Source organism: Amblyraja radiata, chromosome 13 (assembly GCF_010909765.2).
Source record: "Amblyraja radiata isolate CabotCenter1 chromosome 13, sAmbRad1.1.pri, whole genome shotgun sequence".
Lineage (NCBI taxonomy): Eukaryota > Metazoa > Chordata > Chondrichthyes > Rajiformes > Rajidae > Amblyraja > Amblyraja radiata.
Window position 1 is genome coordinate 20400894 of NC_045968.1, and position 15632 is coordinate 20416525.

At 43.4% G+C, this 15632-nt stretch overlaps 1 protein-coding gene across 2 annotated transcripts in view; it reads left to right on the forward strand.

Annotated features, from left to right (window-relative positions):
* The first annotated feature begins 631 nt into the window (after positions 1-631).
* LOC116979698 (ephrin type-A receptor 3-like) overlaps positions 632-15632 on the forward strand; it is a 269657-nt gene continuing 254656 nt past the window's right edge. The window contains exon 1 of one of the 2 annotated variants that reach the window (XM_033031401.1): positions 632-1148. In XM_033031401.1, the coding sequence (XP_032887292.1) occupies positions 1067-1148 (82 nt within the window). In that variant the 5' untranslated portion in view covers positions 632-1066. The remainder of the gene's footprint in view (positions 1149-15632) is intronic. The other variant, XM_033031402.1, reaches the window with a different exon arrangement.

The window sequence follows — 15632 nt, forward strand, 5'->3', positions numbered from 1 at the left end:
ATTCACTGAAACAGACATTATCGGTTCTTTTACTGAAAAGCTGTGATGTTAATTGATTTTCCAGATAGACGATGTAAGAAGCCTTTAAGGCTTGATTTCTCCCGGAGTCTGTTAAGTCTAAATACATGGGAATGCTTCAAGCAAAGTAGTCGCAGGTCAATCAAGTCGGAGATGCTCGCATATGCAAAGCGAGAGAGTTCCCTTAAAGGGATAGACACAAAATGCTGGAGTAACTCAGCGGGACAGGCAGCATCCCCGGAGAGAAGGAATAGGTGACGTTTCGGGTCGAAACCCTTCTTCAGACTTAACGGGATATTGTTCACCCGAAAACAAATTCTGGTGCAAAGATTCAGCCTGCATGTTATATCACTTTAACGACCTGTCGGTTACTCTAAGAATAGCATGAATTATAATGCCGGGTCTTCGGTATATTCCGGTAAAGATAATCACGTAAAAATTGACTATCTATTTGTAAATTAGTCTAAAAGATTAATATTTCTTTGGTGGTTTTAACATTCCAACATTAGTTATTACCGCTGGGGAACGGTGAACGTTTGGTAGTCGCTCCCCACAGAATAGAGGATCCAACTGAAAACAAAACTTAGGGCAGCGGATGAAGACCTATGTATTGAATAATTGACACGATCACCAGCCAACTGCGTAGAATCGCATTGAATTTACACCACAGTACTCCACCAGCCGCCCGACAGTTCTATGCTAGAGGTTATGTCTATTTCAACTCGCGGTTTCACTGTGTCCTGATTTTCTCCCCCCGCTTCCGTGTACTTATCTCGCTTTTCCTTAAATATGCACAGCGCTTTGTGAAAGCCAGACGCCGCTACAAGGTTCCCCGTGGTTGTGGAGGCGATGCTGGGGGGCGGGCGAAGAGTGTTGCCCCTTTAAGGTGGGAGTCGAATAAGGCAGCCCTGCTCACTGCCGTGTGATTGACAGTGGAATCGTTACCGGGTGCCTCCTTCTGCAGTTCCTCAGCTTCCATCTCTCTCTCTCTCTTTCTATTAAGAGCTCAGCAACTTTAAAGAAGGGATGCAGGCTCGGGCGGACTAAAATGGCTCTCCATCGATGGATTTATCCTTTACTCCACTTCATCCTCGCCAGCAATGCTGTCCGGAATTATCCAGCCAACGAGGGTAAGTTGGCCGTTGCATGGAGAGGAGGGGGGAGAAAGTTAATGACAAGGACTTTGGCATTCTCTTCGATGAGCTGAAACGCAAACTCAGCCATAATTATCCGGGGAGAAAATTCTGCACGTTTAATATCTCGCAAGTAATTAGAAAACAAAAACGGGTCTGCGAAATAGCAGTGGCCCCGTGTAGCTTTAAGCGGCTTCTTCGTTTTGGTGGATAGATGCGAAGTGGGTTATTAGGATAACCTGCATTGCTAGTAATTGGTTGGTAGAACTGAAAGTTTGGGAGAAATTGGTTAAAAAAAAAAAACCTTGTGGATGGGGCAAGGAGGCAGGATGTCTGGGTCATTTCACTTGAGTGGAGCCATAATCAAATAATATTTACTCACACAGTTCTGTGGCCATGGCTACAACTTAACAGCATCACCTGGGATCTTGTTAACGATTAGCCTTGTGCTCAGTGGCGACAGTGCGTTCAGATGTGCATCATTGGGTAGATTTAGGTCAGTATACGGGGTTTATGTGTACGCAGTAAGTTGTAGTTAGTGAAAGTATATTGTTAGATTGGAAGTATTTCGTGAGATTGGGCGGGTGGATGTTGCACAGTCAGTCTTTGGGGAGATGCACCCACTTGCCTGACTGTACAACCATCCGGTCTGTGTGTTCTTGTCTCTTTTCTGCCAGCGAATCTGCACAAGTGTCGGCAGACAAAAGGTAGCGGTCTTCCCCCCCCCCTCGCCCACAGGTTACAATCAATTTTGCGACCTTAATTCCGGAGTTTTAAACATTTTGATTATTTTCCCCTCTCCCTCTAAAAGCAACAGTGCCTCTTTGCATTCAATGGATAAAGCATATATTTTTTAAACATATCTTTTCATATTTAGACAAAAATGAACTTTTTATGTCAAACATTGTTAAGAAACGTGTGTTTATTGATGGTTCACCCACAGGACTGATAGGGAGAGGCCAGTTCTTGCGGCTGGGCAGTGTGGCCTGAAAAAGACAGACCTCGTTAATTATGTTGGACAAATGGGAACAGATTTATCTCTAATACCGCTTTCGCCTTTTCTTCCTTTCTTAATGTTCTCCAAATATCCATGTCTGAAGAAGATGGGTCCGGCAGATAGCTGTTTGCCGTATAAGCCAGGGACCACTCACCTTCCCGCCTAGTAGGTCAAGTGCGATGCAATCTCATCCTACTTCCACATTCCAGTAGGAGGCAGCAGATAGCATTTGTTAGTTTGAAGCCTAAGTGATTCCTGATTCTGTATCATTTCCCAAACACCAAGTCAGGGATGCTAAAACCATTTGTTGTGTCCATGATCCAATCAAATAGTGAACACACACACACACACACACACACACACACACACACACACACACACACACACACACACACACACAATTCCTATTTCAGAAATGCTGGTTCTATTTGGTTCCTGAATAAAACCAATTGCTGCTATGCCTCTAAATCTTAGGGTGAACGATCGGGGTCAGTGCTGTGCGAAAGTAGTCTGCGCTTGGCAGTTGTTACCCTTCACTGTGAATGGTACTTGGGAGCTGTTAGGTTCCAGTAAATCAGCCTTTTTCAGTGCCTGCTGACACATTGGGGATGCATCATTTCACAAGAACAGTGCCACTCTGCAGCTTCAAGCATCCATGTAAATACAGGACAAAGGTTGTGATGGGTCCACAGTCTGGGTCGTGCACTCTGTAAAGGATGTGATGGTGGAGGAGGAGGTCACTTCCAGCTCAATGAGGCAAGCTCTACTTTCGCACTATGTCTCATTTATTGTCTCGCATTTTAAGAACAAAAAGTACTTTTTCAGTCAGTTCATCCATAGAATGAGAACTGGCCAGTGGCTGACTTCACTGAGCTTTGATCCCAACATTTGGCACTCCTGTCCAATGGACGTGGACTCTTGTTGGGATTTGCATTCACGCGCGATCTCTCAGGGCCAGTTCCAAATGCCTAGCCTGTTCCAGATCCGTGTGAGCAGCAGCTGACAGTAATACCACAAGGATCACAGCCCCAGACTGTGCTCTACTGTACAGTGAGAATCTATCCTGTTTAGCGTCATACTAACATACAGGACAGAAACAAGTCCTTTGGCCCAATTCAGTTGCATGTGATCCATATCTCAATAACCCATTCCTATACATGTACCTGTCTAAATGTATTTTTAGACATTGACATTGTACCTTCCTCTGCAGCTTTCTTTGAGTACTTGTTCCATATATGCCCCACCTTCTCTGTGAAGAAATTGACCCTCGGATCACTTAAAAAAAAAAGAATAAATAAAATCTCCTCTTGCCTTAAACCTATTCCCTCTTGTTCTAGACACGTTATTGGTGGTGGAGTTGGGTGAGACTGCAACTATTCACCTTATCTATGCCTCTTATGATGTTATAGACCACCGTAAGGTCACCACTTGCCCTCCTATTCTCCAGGGGAGAAAAAGGTCCCAGCCCACTCTTGCCTCAACCCTCAAGTTATGGTAAATTCCTGGTGATTTTTTTCTGCATCTTTTTCAACTTAATGGCATTCTTCCTATAGCATGCAACCAGAACCTTATGCAATGCTCCAAATGTGATCTAATCAACATCTTGTATCCCTGTAGCGTGATGTCCATCTCCTATAATCAATGCGCTTAATAATGAAGGCAAGCATGCCAATTTAAGGGAACTGAGTACCCCTTGGTCTCTTTGCTCTGTAAGACTCTCTGGGCCCCAGCCATGTAGTATGCAAGTTCTGCTCTGGTTTGACTTGCCAAAATACACCCCCTTATACTTGTCAGTGTCAAATTACATCTGTCATTCCTTGGCTCATTTCCCTAGTTGATCCATATCCTTTTGTTAAATTCAATAGCCCTCCTCATTGTCCAATTTTGGTGTCATGTGCAAATTCACCAACTACATTGTCATCCACTTTATTAATATTGATGACAAATAACAGTGGACCCAGCACAGATTCCTGCAGCACACCACTGGTGACAGACATCCACGTTTCGGGGTAGAAATTGTGAATCCCTTGCCTCTTGGTCATTGAGGGATTGTTGCCACTTTGCTGGTCCACATCTGCCCGGCAAGACCATGTCATCAGGGATCAGGGGGGTGGGGAGGGAGCTTTGTGAAGTGCAATTGCTTTGCATGGCAGCCACTTCTTTAATGGGATTCACAAATGGTATCAAGACGGAGCAGGTGGTTTGTTTTAGTGATGTTGTCATGGGGATAAATATTGGCCAAGACATCAGGGAGGACTCCTTGTTCTACTCCAAAATGGTATTGTGCTTAATTGTCCACCCAAGGGACAGACGTTTAAATATGGCCTTTTAATATTTCAGCCAAGTAATAATGCTTACATCTTGTGTTGGCTGAAGTGCCAACTTGGACCTCATGTGCGGTTTGTGCATCTGTTGCTCATATGGATAATTATGAATGTTTCTTAATGCTTCATAACACATAATGTGTTGAATAGTCAAGGGTACAACTGGCCTTATGTTGTTGACTGGCCTTTGCAAACATTATTAGTTCTCTTCATGTGTTATTGAACCACATGGATAAAAAAAACACACGCCAATTATAGTGTAGAAACAGACTATTCACCACAGCATCTTTCTTACAAAATTCTCACTCTTCCTGCTCGAGAGCAGTTCTGAATGGCCATCTGCCTCATTGGTGGCTCTTGGACTATGTTTGATCAGGCTGTACTAGCTTTAACTTGCACTAAACGTTATTCTCTTATCATGTATCTGTACACTGTGAATGGTTTGATTATAATCACGTATAGTCTTTCTGCTGACTGATTAGCATGCAGCAAAAGCATTTTACTGTACCTTGGTACACGAGACAATAAGCTAAACGGTTGACTGTAACCTATTTCCCTCTCCTCTCGTAACTTATTCTCTCACGGATGGTCATAAACTAAGCTTTGATCCACCAATCTTCATTGATGGGTAATTAACCATGGCCAAATAATCTCTCAGAATGTCTATGGATCATGGAAGGGAAACAAAATGGGGGAAATCCATGCAGCTACAGGGACAACGTGCAAACTCCACACAGAGAGCACCCAATGTTGGGATTGAACCCAGGTGTCTGTGTAAATAACTCATTCTAAGCTTCCCCCCCCCCCCCCCCCCCCCCAGTCTAGTTTCAGTCAATAAAATACTGAGTCAAGCACTTGCGCATCTAAACTTTATTTTGGAAAAAGACAATAACAGTTCCCCACTACTATACATAACCACCGTGGGTTCAATCCTTGTATCAGCTCTGCCAAACCCTTCTAGCCTCGTACAAGCAGAGACACTCCAAAAGATCACGCAGTCCCAAGCATTCTCCCAGAAGATCGACACAGGACCTCGTGGGAGCTACCTTTTATAGGTCCCCGAACCTTGAGGGGCCAAACCATATGGGGGTGGTCTCTTTACAGTCCAATAACAGATATCGATTAACACAGTACATGATAGACATTTCCCTAATCCAATAATACAGTAACTAATACAATGTATTTGAAAGAAAGTTCTAGAAGGAAGCAAACAAGAATAAACATTGAAACATGTGCCCTGAGATTCAAACGGTTTCACCACGGCTCAACAGTTCGACCAATCATCAACCAACAGGATGACCGTCTTGCAACATTATTTATACTATTTACAATGCCCTTGCAGCGATCCAATCGAAATAATGCATTTAGGGTTTGTTTGCAAAACTGCTATACATTTTATCAATTTAGGAGAAACGAGGAGAACACCTGGACCCCTCACCATCCTGCATACCAGTCTGAGCCTAGACTGGCTGGCGCCATCCAAAGCCTGTAAATTTCAACTGACAAGGGTTAAGCAATTCTGACAAGTGCGAAGATCCTCCATTTTATGGTGTCTTTAATTTGGCCAGTATTAACATCTGTGGCCGTGAGGTAACAGCACCGTCTGAGTTTATTTTTTGTGTGACTAACTCTCGCTTGGCTGGATGTCGGTTGCTTCACTGTGCAGCCTCAATGTTCACACTTGTCATTCTCTGATGACTTTAATGGAAAGAGCACTGACATAGATGGTGCAGAAGGACACACCCTGGTCTGACCTTCTAGCTGAACCTAAATGACAAAAAATTATTTCCTGGAGAAATATCAGTGATGACATTTTGAATCCTAATAGGTGTGCCACTATACCATTGTATTCTGTAACAAGGGGGAACAGGAATTTTAGGTCATCTTTACTCCTGTTTTAACGACTGTTTATAGCATTCTTGTTGGAATGATGATCACAATGTGTCTGGGAGTTGGAGTCTGTATATTCCACTTTAAAAATTGCCCAATGCTTCTTCTTATAAAGATCTTGTGAGAAATCTTCCTATTTTACTCCTCATTTCACAAATTGACTGTTGTTTGTTCGAGGGATTTTATGCCCATCTTAATGTATTCATTTATATTTCCATTTCCCTTTATTCTGTTCACTCACTTGAATTTACAACCTCTTTCCCAAGTGTCCTCCAGTTTTATATGGGCAAAGATCGACAGAAAGGATGAGTCTTGGAAGGACCATGTCACCAAAATTAATTTCCATGAAATCTGGAGCAATCGGTTCGTATAGAGTAACCATTATAATCAATCCATTTCCAATTCATCTGCTCTTTTTCTTCATTCAGTCACTGCTCTGTCCTCCCAAACCCGTATGAATATTTAAAATTTAGTATTGATCTTTTTGATGTCAAAATATCATCATTGATGATGATGGTTACATTTTTGGCCACAAACAACATCCATTTGCTATTGAATGGCAAGACATCATGGGGTGCATCACACATGAGTGAGGACAGCCTGACACTAAGTGAGTGGAAGAAGTTGGGAATGGGTGATTAAAATGGTGGGGCAAAGCCAGGGTATAAGTGAAAAGACACAGAGGTGGTGCAATTTAGGGAGCAACTTGCTGAGAATCGGGTTTAGGCAGTTGAAGGCAGGGCTGCCGTTGCATTACAAAGGAGGTGGTGCTCATGTGAAATTGGGGTTGGGGGAAATGGCCCGTGTGTCTAACACAGTGCAGCACAATTCCCCATTGATCTATCAGGGAAAATGAAACCCACCAACCAATGTGGTGAGGGTTGTGACTTTTTATTGCTTCTTCCAGACAATTGCGGGTTAATTGTAACATTTCCAAGTTTGCATATCACACAAAGCTGGGTGGCGGTATGAGCTGCGAGGTGGATGCAATAAGGCTGCAGGGTGACTTGGACAGGTTGGATGAGTGGGCAGATGCATGGCAGATGCAGTATAATGTGGATAAATGTGAGGTGGCAAGAACAAGAAGGCAGATTATTATCTGAATGGTGTCAGATGAGGAAAAGGAGAAGTGTAATGAGACCTGGGTGTGCTGGTACATCAGTCACTGAAAGTAAGCATACAGGTACAGCAGGCAGTGATGAAAGCTAATGGCATGTTGGCATTCATTGCGAGAGGATTTGACTTTAGGAGCAAGGAGGTCCTACTGCAGTTGTACAGGGCCCTGGTGAGCCTGCACATGGAGTATTGTGTGCAATTTTGGTCTCCTAATGCAGGAGTGCGGTGTAGGTTCACCAGGTTAATTCCCAGAGTGGCGGGACTGACATAAGATGAAATAATGGGACAACTGGGCTTGTATTCACTGGAATTTAGAAGGATGAGAGGGAATCATATAAAAACATATAAAATTCTTAAAGGATTGGACAGGCTAGATGCAGCAAAAATGTTCCTGATGTTGGGGGAATCCAGAACCAGGGATCACAGTTTAAAAATAAGGGGTAGACCATTTAGGACTGAGATGAGGAAAACTTTTTCACTCAGAGTTGTGAATCTGTGGAATTCTCTGCCACAGAAGGCAGTGGAGGCCAATTCACTGGTTGTTTTCAAGAGAGAGTTAGATTTAGCTCTTGGGACTAAAGGAATTAAGTGATATGGGGAAAAAGCAGGAATGGGGTACTGATTTTGGATGATCGGCCATGATCATATTGAATGACGGTGCTGGCTCGAGGGGCCGAGTGGCCTTCGCCTGTATCTATTTTTCTATGTTCTATGTGTCAAGATCAGTTCTTTCAGTTAGACATATTTTGCTCAGGAAGATCAGGAATATATGTTAGCTGATTTCAAATGCATCATTTGTGAAAAAGGGAATAACGATCTGCCTGTAGGTGGGATATTGGGCCAAATAGTGCAAATCTGCCCTTGTCCAGTAGCTTATCGTTCAATATTTGAAGTGCTTTGAACTCTGATACATGTGTTCTCTTTTAAGTGACTACCTTATGAATAGAAATACTGTATTTAATAAGAACCACAAGTCTTGCTATGATGTGTATTTTGTTCACCTTTTCAATACTACATCAAGGACTGAATCTAAGCATTGAGAGAAATACTGCGAAGCTTGGATCAGTGCCAGTGGATGTGCTCAAACTGGGGCAGGAACCATAAGTACTGCCAGTGTAAATCATCATCAACATTGGTTAGGTACAGATCAAATGTTGGTGCTTATCCATGCCACCCAAAAGATCACTTCAGTGAACAACGTTGCTTGCTTCTTGGCTTCTTGGCTCAGTGCATCGAGTCGAGGATGTATGATTGTCATATACATTGGGAACAGAGCAATGAAATTCTTACTCATTGCAGCTTTACATAGAAACATAGAAAATAGGTGCAGGAGGAGGCCATTCGGCCCTTCGTGCCAGCATTGTGATCATGGCTGATCGTCCCCAATCAGTAACCCGTGCATGCCTTCTCCCCATTTACAGGCACATTAACGCCCTAATACAACAAATAAATATACAATACACAATACAGAATATCAATTATGTTAGATTACTAGCCACAATAGTGCAAGTCAAAGTATGTAATGTAACCGAGGGTCTTGACCTGAAACGTCACCCATTTCTTCTCTCCAGAGATGCTGCCTGTCCCACTGAGTTACTCCAGAATATTGTGTCGATCTTCGGTGTAAACCACCATCTGCAGTTCCTTGCTATACAAAGTAGTTTGGGGCTGAGATAGGATTGTAGTTAGGGTTATGTAGGGTGGTTCAAAAGTCTGGTTGATGGGAAGGATCTGTTCTCAGGTTCCTGTACCTTCTTGTAGATGGATGGAATGGACTAACAGCATGACCAAGGTGGGGTGCGTCTGGGTCTGCATGATCACTGTAAATGTATCAAGTTGCTGGAAATTAACAATGAAGAGAAGGAAAAAGCCAAATATTGCCCTCCCTCATGTGGTTCAGGATTAAGACTTGCTCGTCCTGACATTAAAAAAAAAAAGTATCTAGTGTCTTTCACCATACCTATTGACTGGATATTGGCAGCCATGTGGCAGTGGGTTAGGAAATATCCTTTTGCTTCTTGGGACTGGGTTTGAGTGCAACCTAGATTGATTGCATTATTTTCTCAGCTGTCTAACAGCAGCTTTTCAGATCATAAGTGAAATGAGTTTGGGCAGTTTCAATTCATTCCCCAATGAACACCCCATAGAAAATGTTAATCCAACACTAATTATCTCTAATTGGATAACTCTGTGTCTGTAAAGGGAAGCCTGCTGTGGGGAATGGAAATTCGATGGTTTGGGCTGAACAACAGGTGTAGTTTGCTAAATGAATTTGACCTGCATTGTGGCCCATAAGTTTTTCAAACGGGGATTTCTGAATATGTTTGTATTATAATTGGCATGGTATTTTCTTTGCAGGGTACTAAGTGAGTGTGGTCTTCAGCGATTCTCCTTTGGAATAATTGGAAGTCTTTTCAGATGGGACATAGTGGGGCAAGTTTAGTAAATGCTTAGCTAGGCTTCCATTGATGCTTGTTTTAAGCGTTGGTAATCTTTCAATATGTTTAGTTAGTATGAGCAATTTGAGAGGGGATTCAAGTGAATAGAATCGTGGATTTAAGCTTAACATCTTGTCCCTACATTCAAAGTGTCAGCTCTAGTGGATTTTGAGTGAGAAGACTGAACCTTCAAATTCCAGTTTGGGGGTTTGAAAGGAAAATCTAGGCTGATGCTTTATTGCAGTCCCAAGAGAATACTGCATTATCAGTAGCGCTTGTTTGAGGTCTGGAACCCCGTTTGCCTAGGTCTGTTGGAGGGAGTACAAGACCCGAGGGCTATGCAGACTGCAGTAGTGGGTGGAGCTGCTGGAGACGTCGAACGCGAGGAGCAAGGGCCGGCAAGAGGGTGAACCAGGGTAATGGCCCAGGGCCTTCAAGGTCGGCTGCAGGAGGCGCCCCTGGGACACAAAGATGGCAGGCAGGGGTGAGGGATGTTGGTTCACGAGCCGTCCCGGTGGAAGGTAACAGAGGGAGGCCCTGCTGGAGCCTGGGGCTTGCCAGGATCGTGAGCTGCTCCAGTAGACCGAGCATGCAAGCGGACTGGACTTTGCACTTTGCACTATGGAAATGGCGCCAAAACTTGGCGGCACCAGCGCGTGTAAATGCGGGAAAAAAACTTCACTGTGCAGTTACACATGTGACAAATAAGCACCATTGAAACCATTGGTTGTCATGCTAAAGATGAATTAAACTCAATTTAAACAGCATCCCATCTGCCTTCAAAAACGCATTAATGATTGTATGGATACATAGAAACATAGAAATTAGGTGCAGGAGTAGGCCATTCGGCCCTTCGAGCCTGCACCGCCATTCAATATGATCATGGCTGATCATCCAACTCAGTATCCCGTACCTGCCTTCTCTCCATACCCTCTGATCCCCTTAGCCACAAGGGCCACATCTAACTCCCTCTTAAATATAGCCAATGAACTGGCCTCGACTACCCTCTGTGGCAGGGAGTTCCAGAGATACACTGCAAAGTAGGGTGGGAGTTATGTCTTGGCTGATTTTGTAATCGGCATTGTGAAATACATTACTGAGGGCTTGCACGTTGCTGTTTATTGGAGTTTGCCACGTTCAAACTGGACATCACATTTCAAGAGTCAAGAATGTTTTATTAGTGGGTGTCATGTAAGGCAGAGGTTCACTTGCACCTCCTCTAACCTCATCTACTGTATCCGTTGTTCAAGATGTGGACTCTTATACGTCGGCGAGACCAAACGTAGACTGGGCAATCGTTCCGCTGAACACCTTCGCTTAGTCCGCCTGAACGTACCTAATCTCCCGGTTGCTTTAATTCTCCTTCCCATTCCCACACAAACTTTTCTGTCCAAGTTCTCCTCCATTGTCAGAGTGAGGCTAAACGCAAATTGGAGTAACAGCATCTGGTATATTGCTTGGGCAGCCTACAGCCAGTGGTATGAATTTGATTTCTCTAACTTCAGGTAGCCCTGGCATTCCCTCTCTCTCCATCCCCCCCCCACCCGTTGCACTAGCTTCTCATTTTCACCTAACAAACGGCTAACAATGGCCTGTTTCCATTTTCATTGTTACTTTCTCGCATATCTTTCACTCATTGTTCTTTATCTCGCTACATCATCGCCTATATCTCTCATTTCCCTCATCCCTAATCACTGACGAAGGGTCTCGACCCTAAGCATCACCCATTCCTTCTCTCCAGAGATGCTGCCTGTCCCCCTGAGTTACTCTGGCATTTTGTGTCTCTCTTATGCTTTATTGTTATATGCCCTGAAAAAGGACAATGAAATTCATACTTGCAGCGGCACAACAGATATCTTAACATATTACATCATAATAAACAACAAAAAAGCAGTACAGTATACGGTAAAAAACACTATAATAGTGTAAAGACAAGATCGATGTAGTTTGGAGCTTAGCTGGTATTTAATAGCCTGGTGGTTGTTGGTAAGACATTACAATCAGGACTGCACTTAAAAATATTCTTTGGGTGTGAAGTGAATTGTGATGTTCTGTAGCAGTAAAAGTCTTGTGTTTCACATCATAAAAGCAAATAACACATACATGGAGATTGGATTACATAGTGATGCGTTTTCTATGAGGCATGTCATTGTAAATATATCCCATTCACTAATTGCAGAGAATATCTATAATTGCATCTCAAAATTGCTATAATTTGGTGATGGAAAAATAATTGCTGAGTTTTGTACATTTATCTGCCTGCATCGGGCCCTATGATATATATTACCAGATCCCATCTAGATTTGTGCCAGAAACTGGATTACAAACATTCACAGGAGGAAGAAGTGTTTGGGTGGGCGGCGCGACCGACGTTGCAGCGCCCTCTGCAGTCTGTCTGTGTATTTTTTATTTTTTGTCCCGTTGAGGGTTTAGTTTGTAGCGGGTTTTTAAATGTGTATGTGTGGGGGGTGGGGGAAACTTTTAAATCTCTTCCCTGCATGGAGACCCGACCTTTTACCTGTCGGGTCTCCGTTGCCGTTGGGGCCTAGCGCCATGGAGCGGCCTCCAACCGGAACGACCTGGAGGCTCAAGTCACGGAGCCTGTGGAGCTGTGGAGCTGCGGACTTACCATCGTGGAGCTGGCCAGTTTCGGAGCGTGGAGAGCTGCGGCGGCGCGCTGCTGCGACCCGACTCCGGTGGATGGTGACACCGGGAGCCCGCGGGTCCCTGCTGGGAGACCGCTTTGCGGGGCACCGGCAATGGCGACTTCTCCCGCTCGAATTGCGGGGTTCAGAGTGACCTGGAGCGGGGCCTTACAACGCCCGGCGCGGCTTTAATTTGCCGTGGACTTGCTAGCGCCCGCCGGGGGCTCCAACATCAAGACCCGGGACAGGGCCTTACATCGCCCGGCGTGGCTTTGAGTGGCCGCGGACTTGCTAGCGCCCGCCGGGGCCTTTGACCTCGACTTCGGGAGAGGAATGGAGAGCAGGGGAGAGATAAGACTTTGCCTTCCATCACAGTGAGGAGGAGACTCACTGTGATGGATGTTTGTGTGAATTGTGTTGGTGTGTGTCTTGGTTCTTTTCTTGTATGGCTGCAGAAAGCAAATTTCGTTTGAACCTCATGTGAAGTTCAAATGACAAATAAAAGGTATTGTATTGTATTGTTTGTTTAAAATTGTCACATGTTTCTGTTGCATTTCAGATGCTGCCTAACACTGTGTTCCTCCAGCAGTTTGTTTTTCACTCAAGATTCTAGCAGTCTCTTGGGTCTATGTGTTTCTAAATAACAATTTCCCTTCTACACAAGTGGCATACCCATCATGTACTCCACTGTGAAAGTTACCCAGTCTATTTGTATTGATAGAGTGCCGGTTTAATGTGGGAAAATGTTCTTCATGGGATTTAAAAACTGCTGTTGAGAGGTGCACACGGAGAAGGTACTTGCTGAATGAGTCAGCGTGGAAGCAGGCTCAACTTGCCCACACCGACCAACATGTCTCAGCTACACTGGTCCCATGCAAGTAGACTTACAGTGGAGATGGGGAAAGTCCTTAACTAGGAACCTATATGATTGAGCATAATGGTGCTTAGGAAAAAGTTGAGTTGATAAGACGATGGGTTATTTAGGAAAGTGGTGTTTTTTGGAGAATTGGGACTAGTTCAGAAGTCCATGCAATTTGGCATTGCATATTACTTTACTAATATCATTGGGCTTTATTCAGTAGATTGTTCCAATAATCTGTGGGTGGAGAGAAATTTACCTGCTTGGTCCATTACTTTCTGAAATCTGTAAGTTATCTCAAATGAACTTGTCTACCTGTTATCTGCAGCATACCTGATTCCTATTGTTTAAGTTTCTAGAGGGGCGTGGGTGGGAGTGGGATAGAATACTCCAATCAAATATTATGCAGATCAAATGTACTTATTGTGATACATATGTATCACAATATCCACGACTGGATTAGGCAAAAACTTCAATTGAGCTAGTTGTCCTCCTTCCTAGTTGGACCTGAATAGTTCAGACTCTGCGTAAGAGAAACCTTTATTACATTTCCACAATTGTTCTTTTTTTTTGTTCCATTAAATCATTCCCTTTCCAAATGCAATGCCAAGAATTCCTTGCTGAATGGCTAGATTTAAGAGGGTGACGTTAATGCTCTGGGGAGCAATTATGTCATTTTATGGCATAGATTGCATCTCATTTCAGCCTTTCCCATTCAATGTGTTCTTTCATCTTGGTAGCAAGCGAGAATATTTCATTCAAAACTTTGTGATTGAAGTAAAATGGTGAGACCAGTATAAGTAATATAGTGTCTTGAAAGGTAGACCACTGATTAACCGATGATTTGTTTAAACTTAGATGAAGGAAATCATCTCGGTCTTTGCACATAATGAATGCCCTGTGGAAGCAAAGTACAGGTGTACAAAGTGCTAACTCGCCACTGTGTGTCTGCATGAGGTAACGCTGCCCAGCTCAGACACATTTATTACAGTGTAGCCAAATAATGTGTCAATTAATGGTTATTCTGAGAAGCCTTAATGGTTTTAAACAAAGCTTCTTTCTTGTGCTGAACTGGTTGAGTTTTATTATATTACACTATACTTGGCTGTTATATTTTAATGACAAGTGCTGTAACAACTTAAAATTGTAATTTAACTGAACATTCTACTAGTTTAAAAAAGTTTAGTTTAGAAGCCCACTGAGTTAACACCGACCAATTCGGTCACACTTACCTACACAAACTAGGGACAATTTACACTTTTACTAAGCTAATTAACATACAAGCCCTTACGATTTTGGAGTGTGGGAGGAAACCGGAGCACCCGGAGGAAACCCACGCTGGTCACGGGGAGAACGTACAAACTCCATACAGACAGCACCCGTTGTCGGGTTTGAACTCGGGTCTTTGGTGCTGTAAGGCAGCACCTCTACCGCTGTGCCACTGTGCTGCCCGGTTCATATTCAATGTTTGTTATTGACCTCAATGGTTCGTCATACTGGACCTCCCATTCCTCAGACTTTAGGGGATTAGTTCTTGCACCAAGTAAATCATTTACAGAGGAATATATGCATTAGTCACAATTTTTGTTGATGATGGCATCGCAGTAGAACTACTGCCTTTCAGCGCCAGAGACCCAGGTTTGACCCTGACTATGGGTGCAGTCTGTACGTTCTCCCCGTGACCTGATTGGGTTTTCTCCGAGATCTTCGGTTTCCTCCCACTCTCCAAAGACGTACAGGTTTATAGGTTAATTGGCTTGGTAAATGTAAATTGTCCCTAGTGTGTGTAGGATTGTGTTAGTGTGCGAGGATTGCTGGTCAGCGTGGACCCAGTGGGCTGAAGGCCTTGTTTCCTCACTGTATCTCTAAACTAAACTAAAAACTGTAATTGAATAGGCATTTCTCTGTGATTCGGTACTTTTACAATGTAAATGTTTTGAATAAGTGGCTTTCTATAAATATGCCCAACCTAGGCAAGGTATGACTAATTGAGATTATTGCATTGCTACCCAATGAAGATCATGTGTTGTTGATAAACATTAACAACTCAATGTACTTTCTCTGATCCCGTTTCAAGCTTACCTAAAGCTGAAGGCCTTGTAAATTATGCCTGGATTATATTAATAGCAGATCAACTTTAAAGTCCAATGAGATCTTTGAATTTTATTCAACTGTGCGTAGTCTGTTGTGGTTAAAATATTGACCCTGGAAT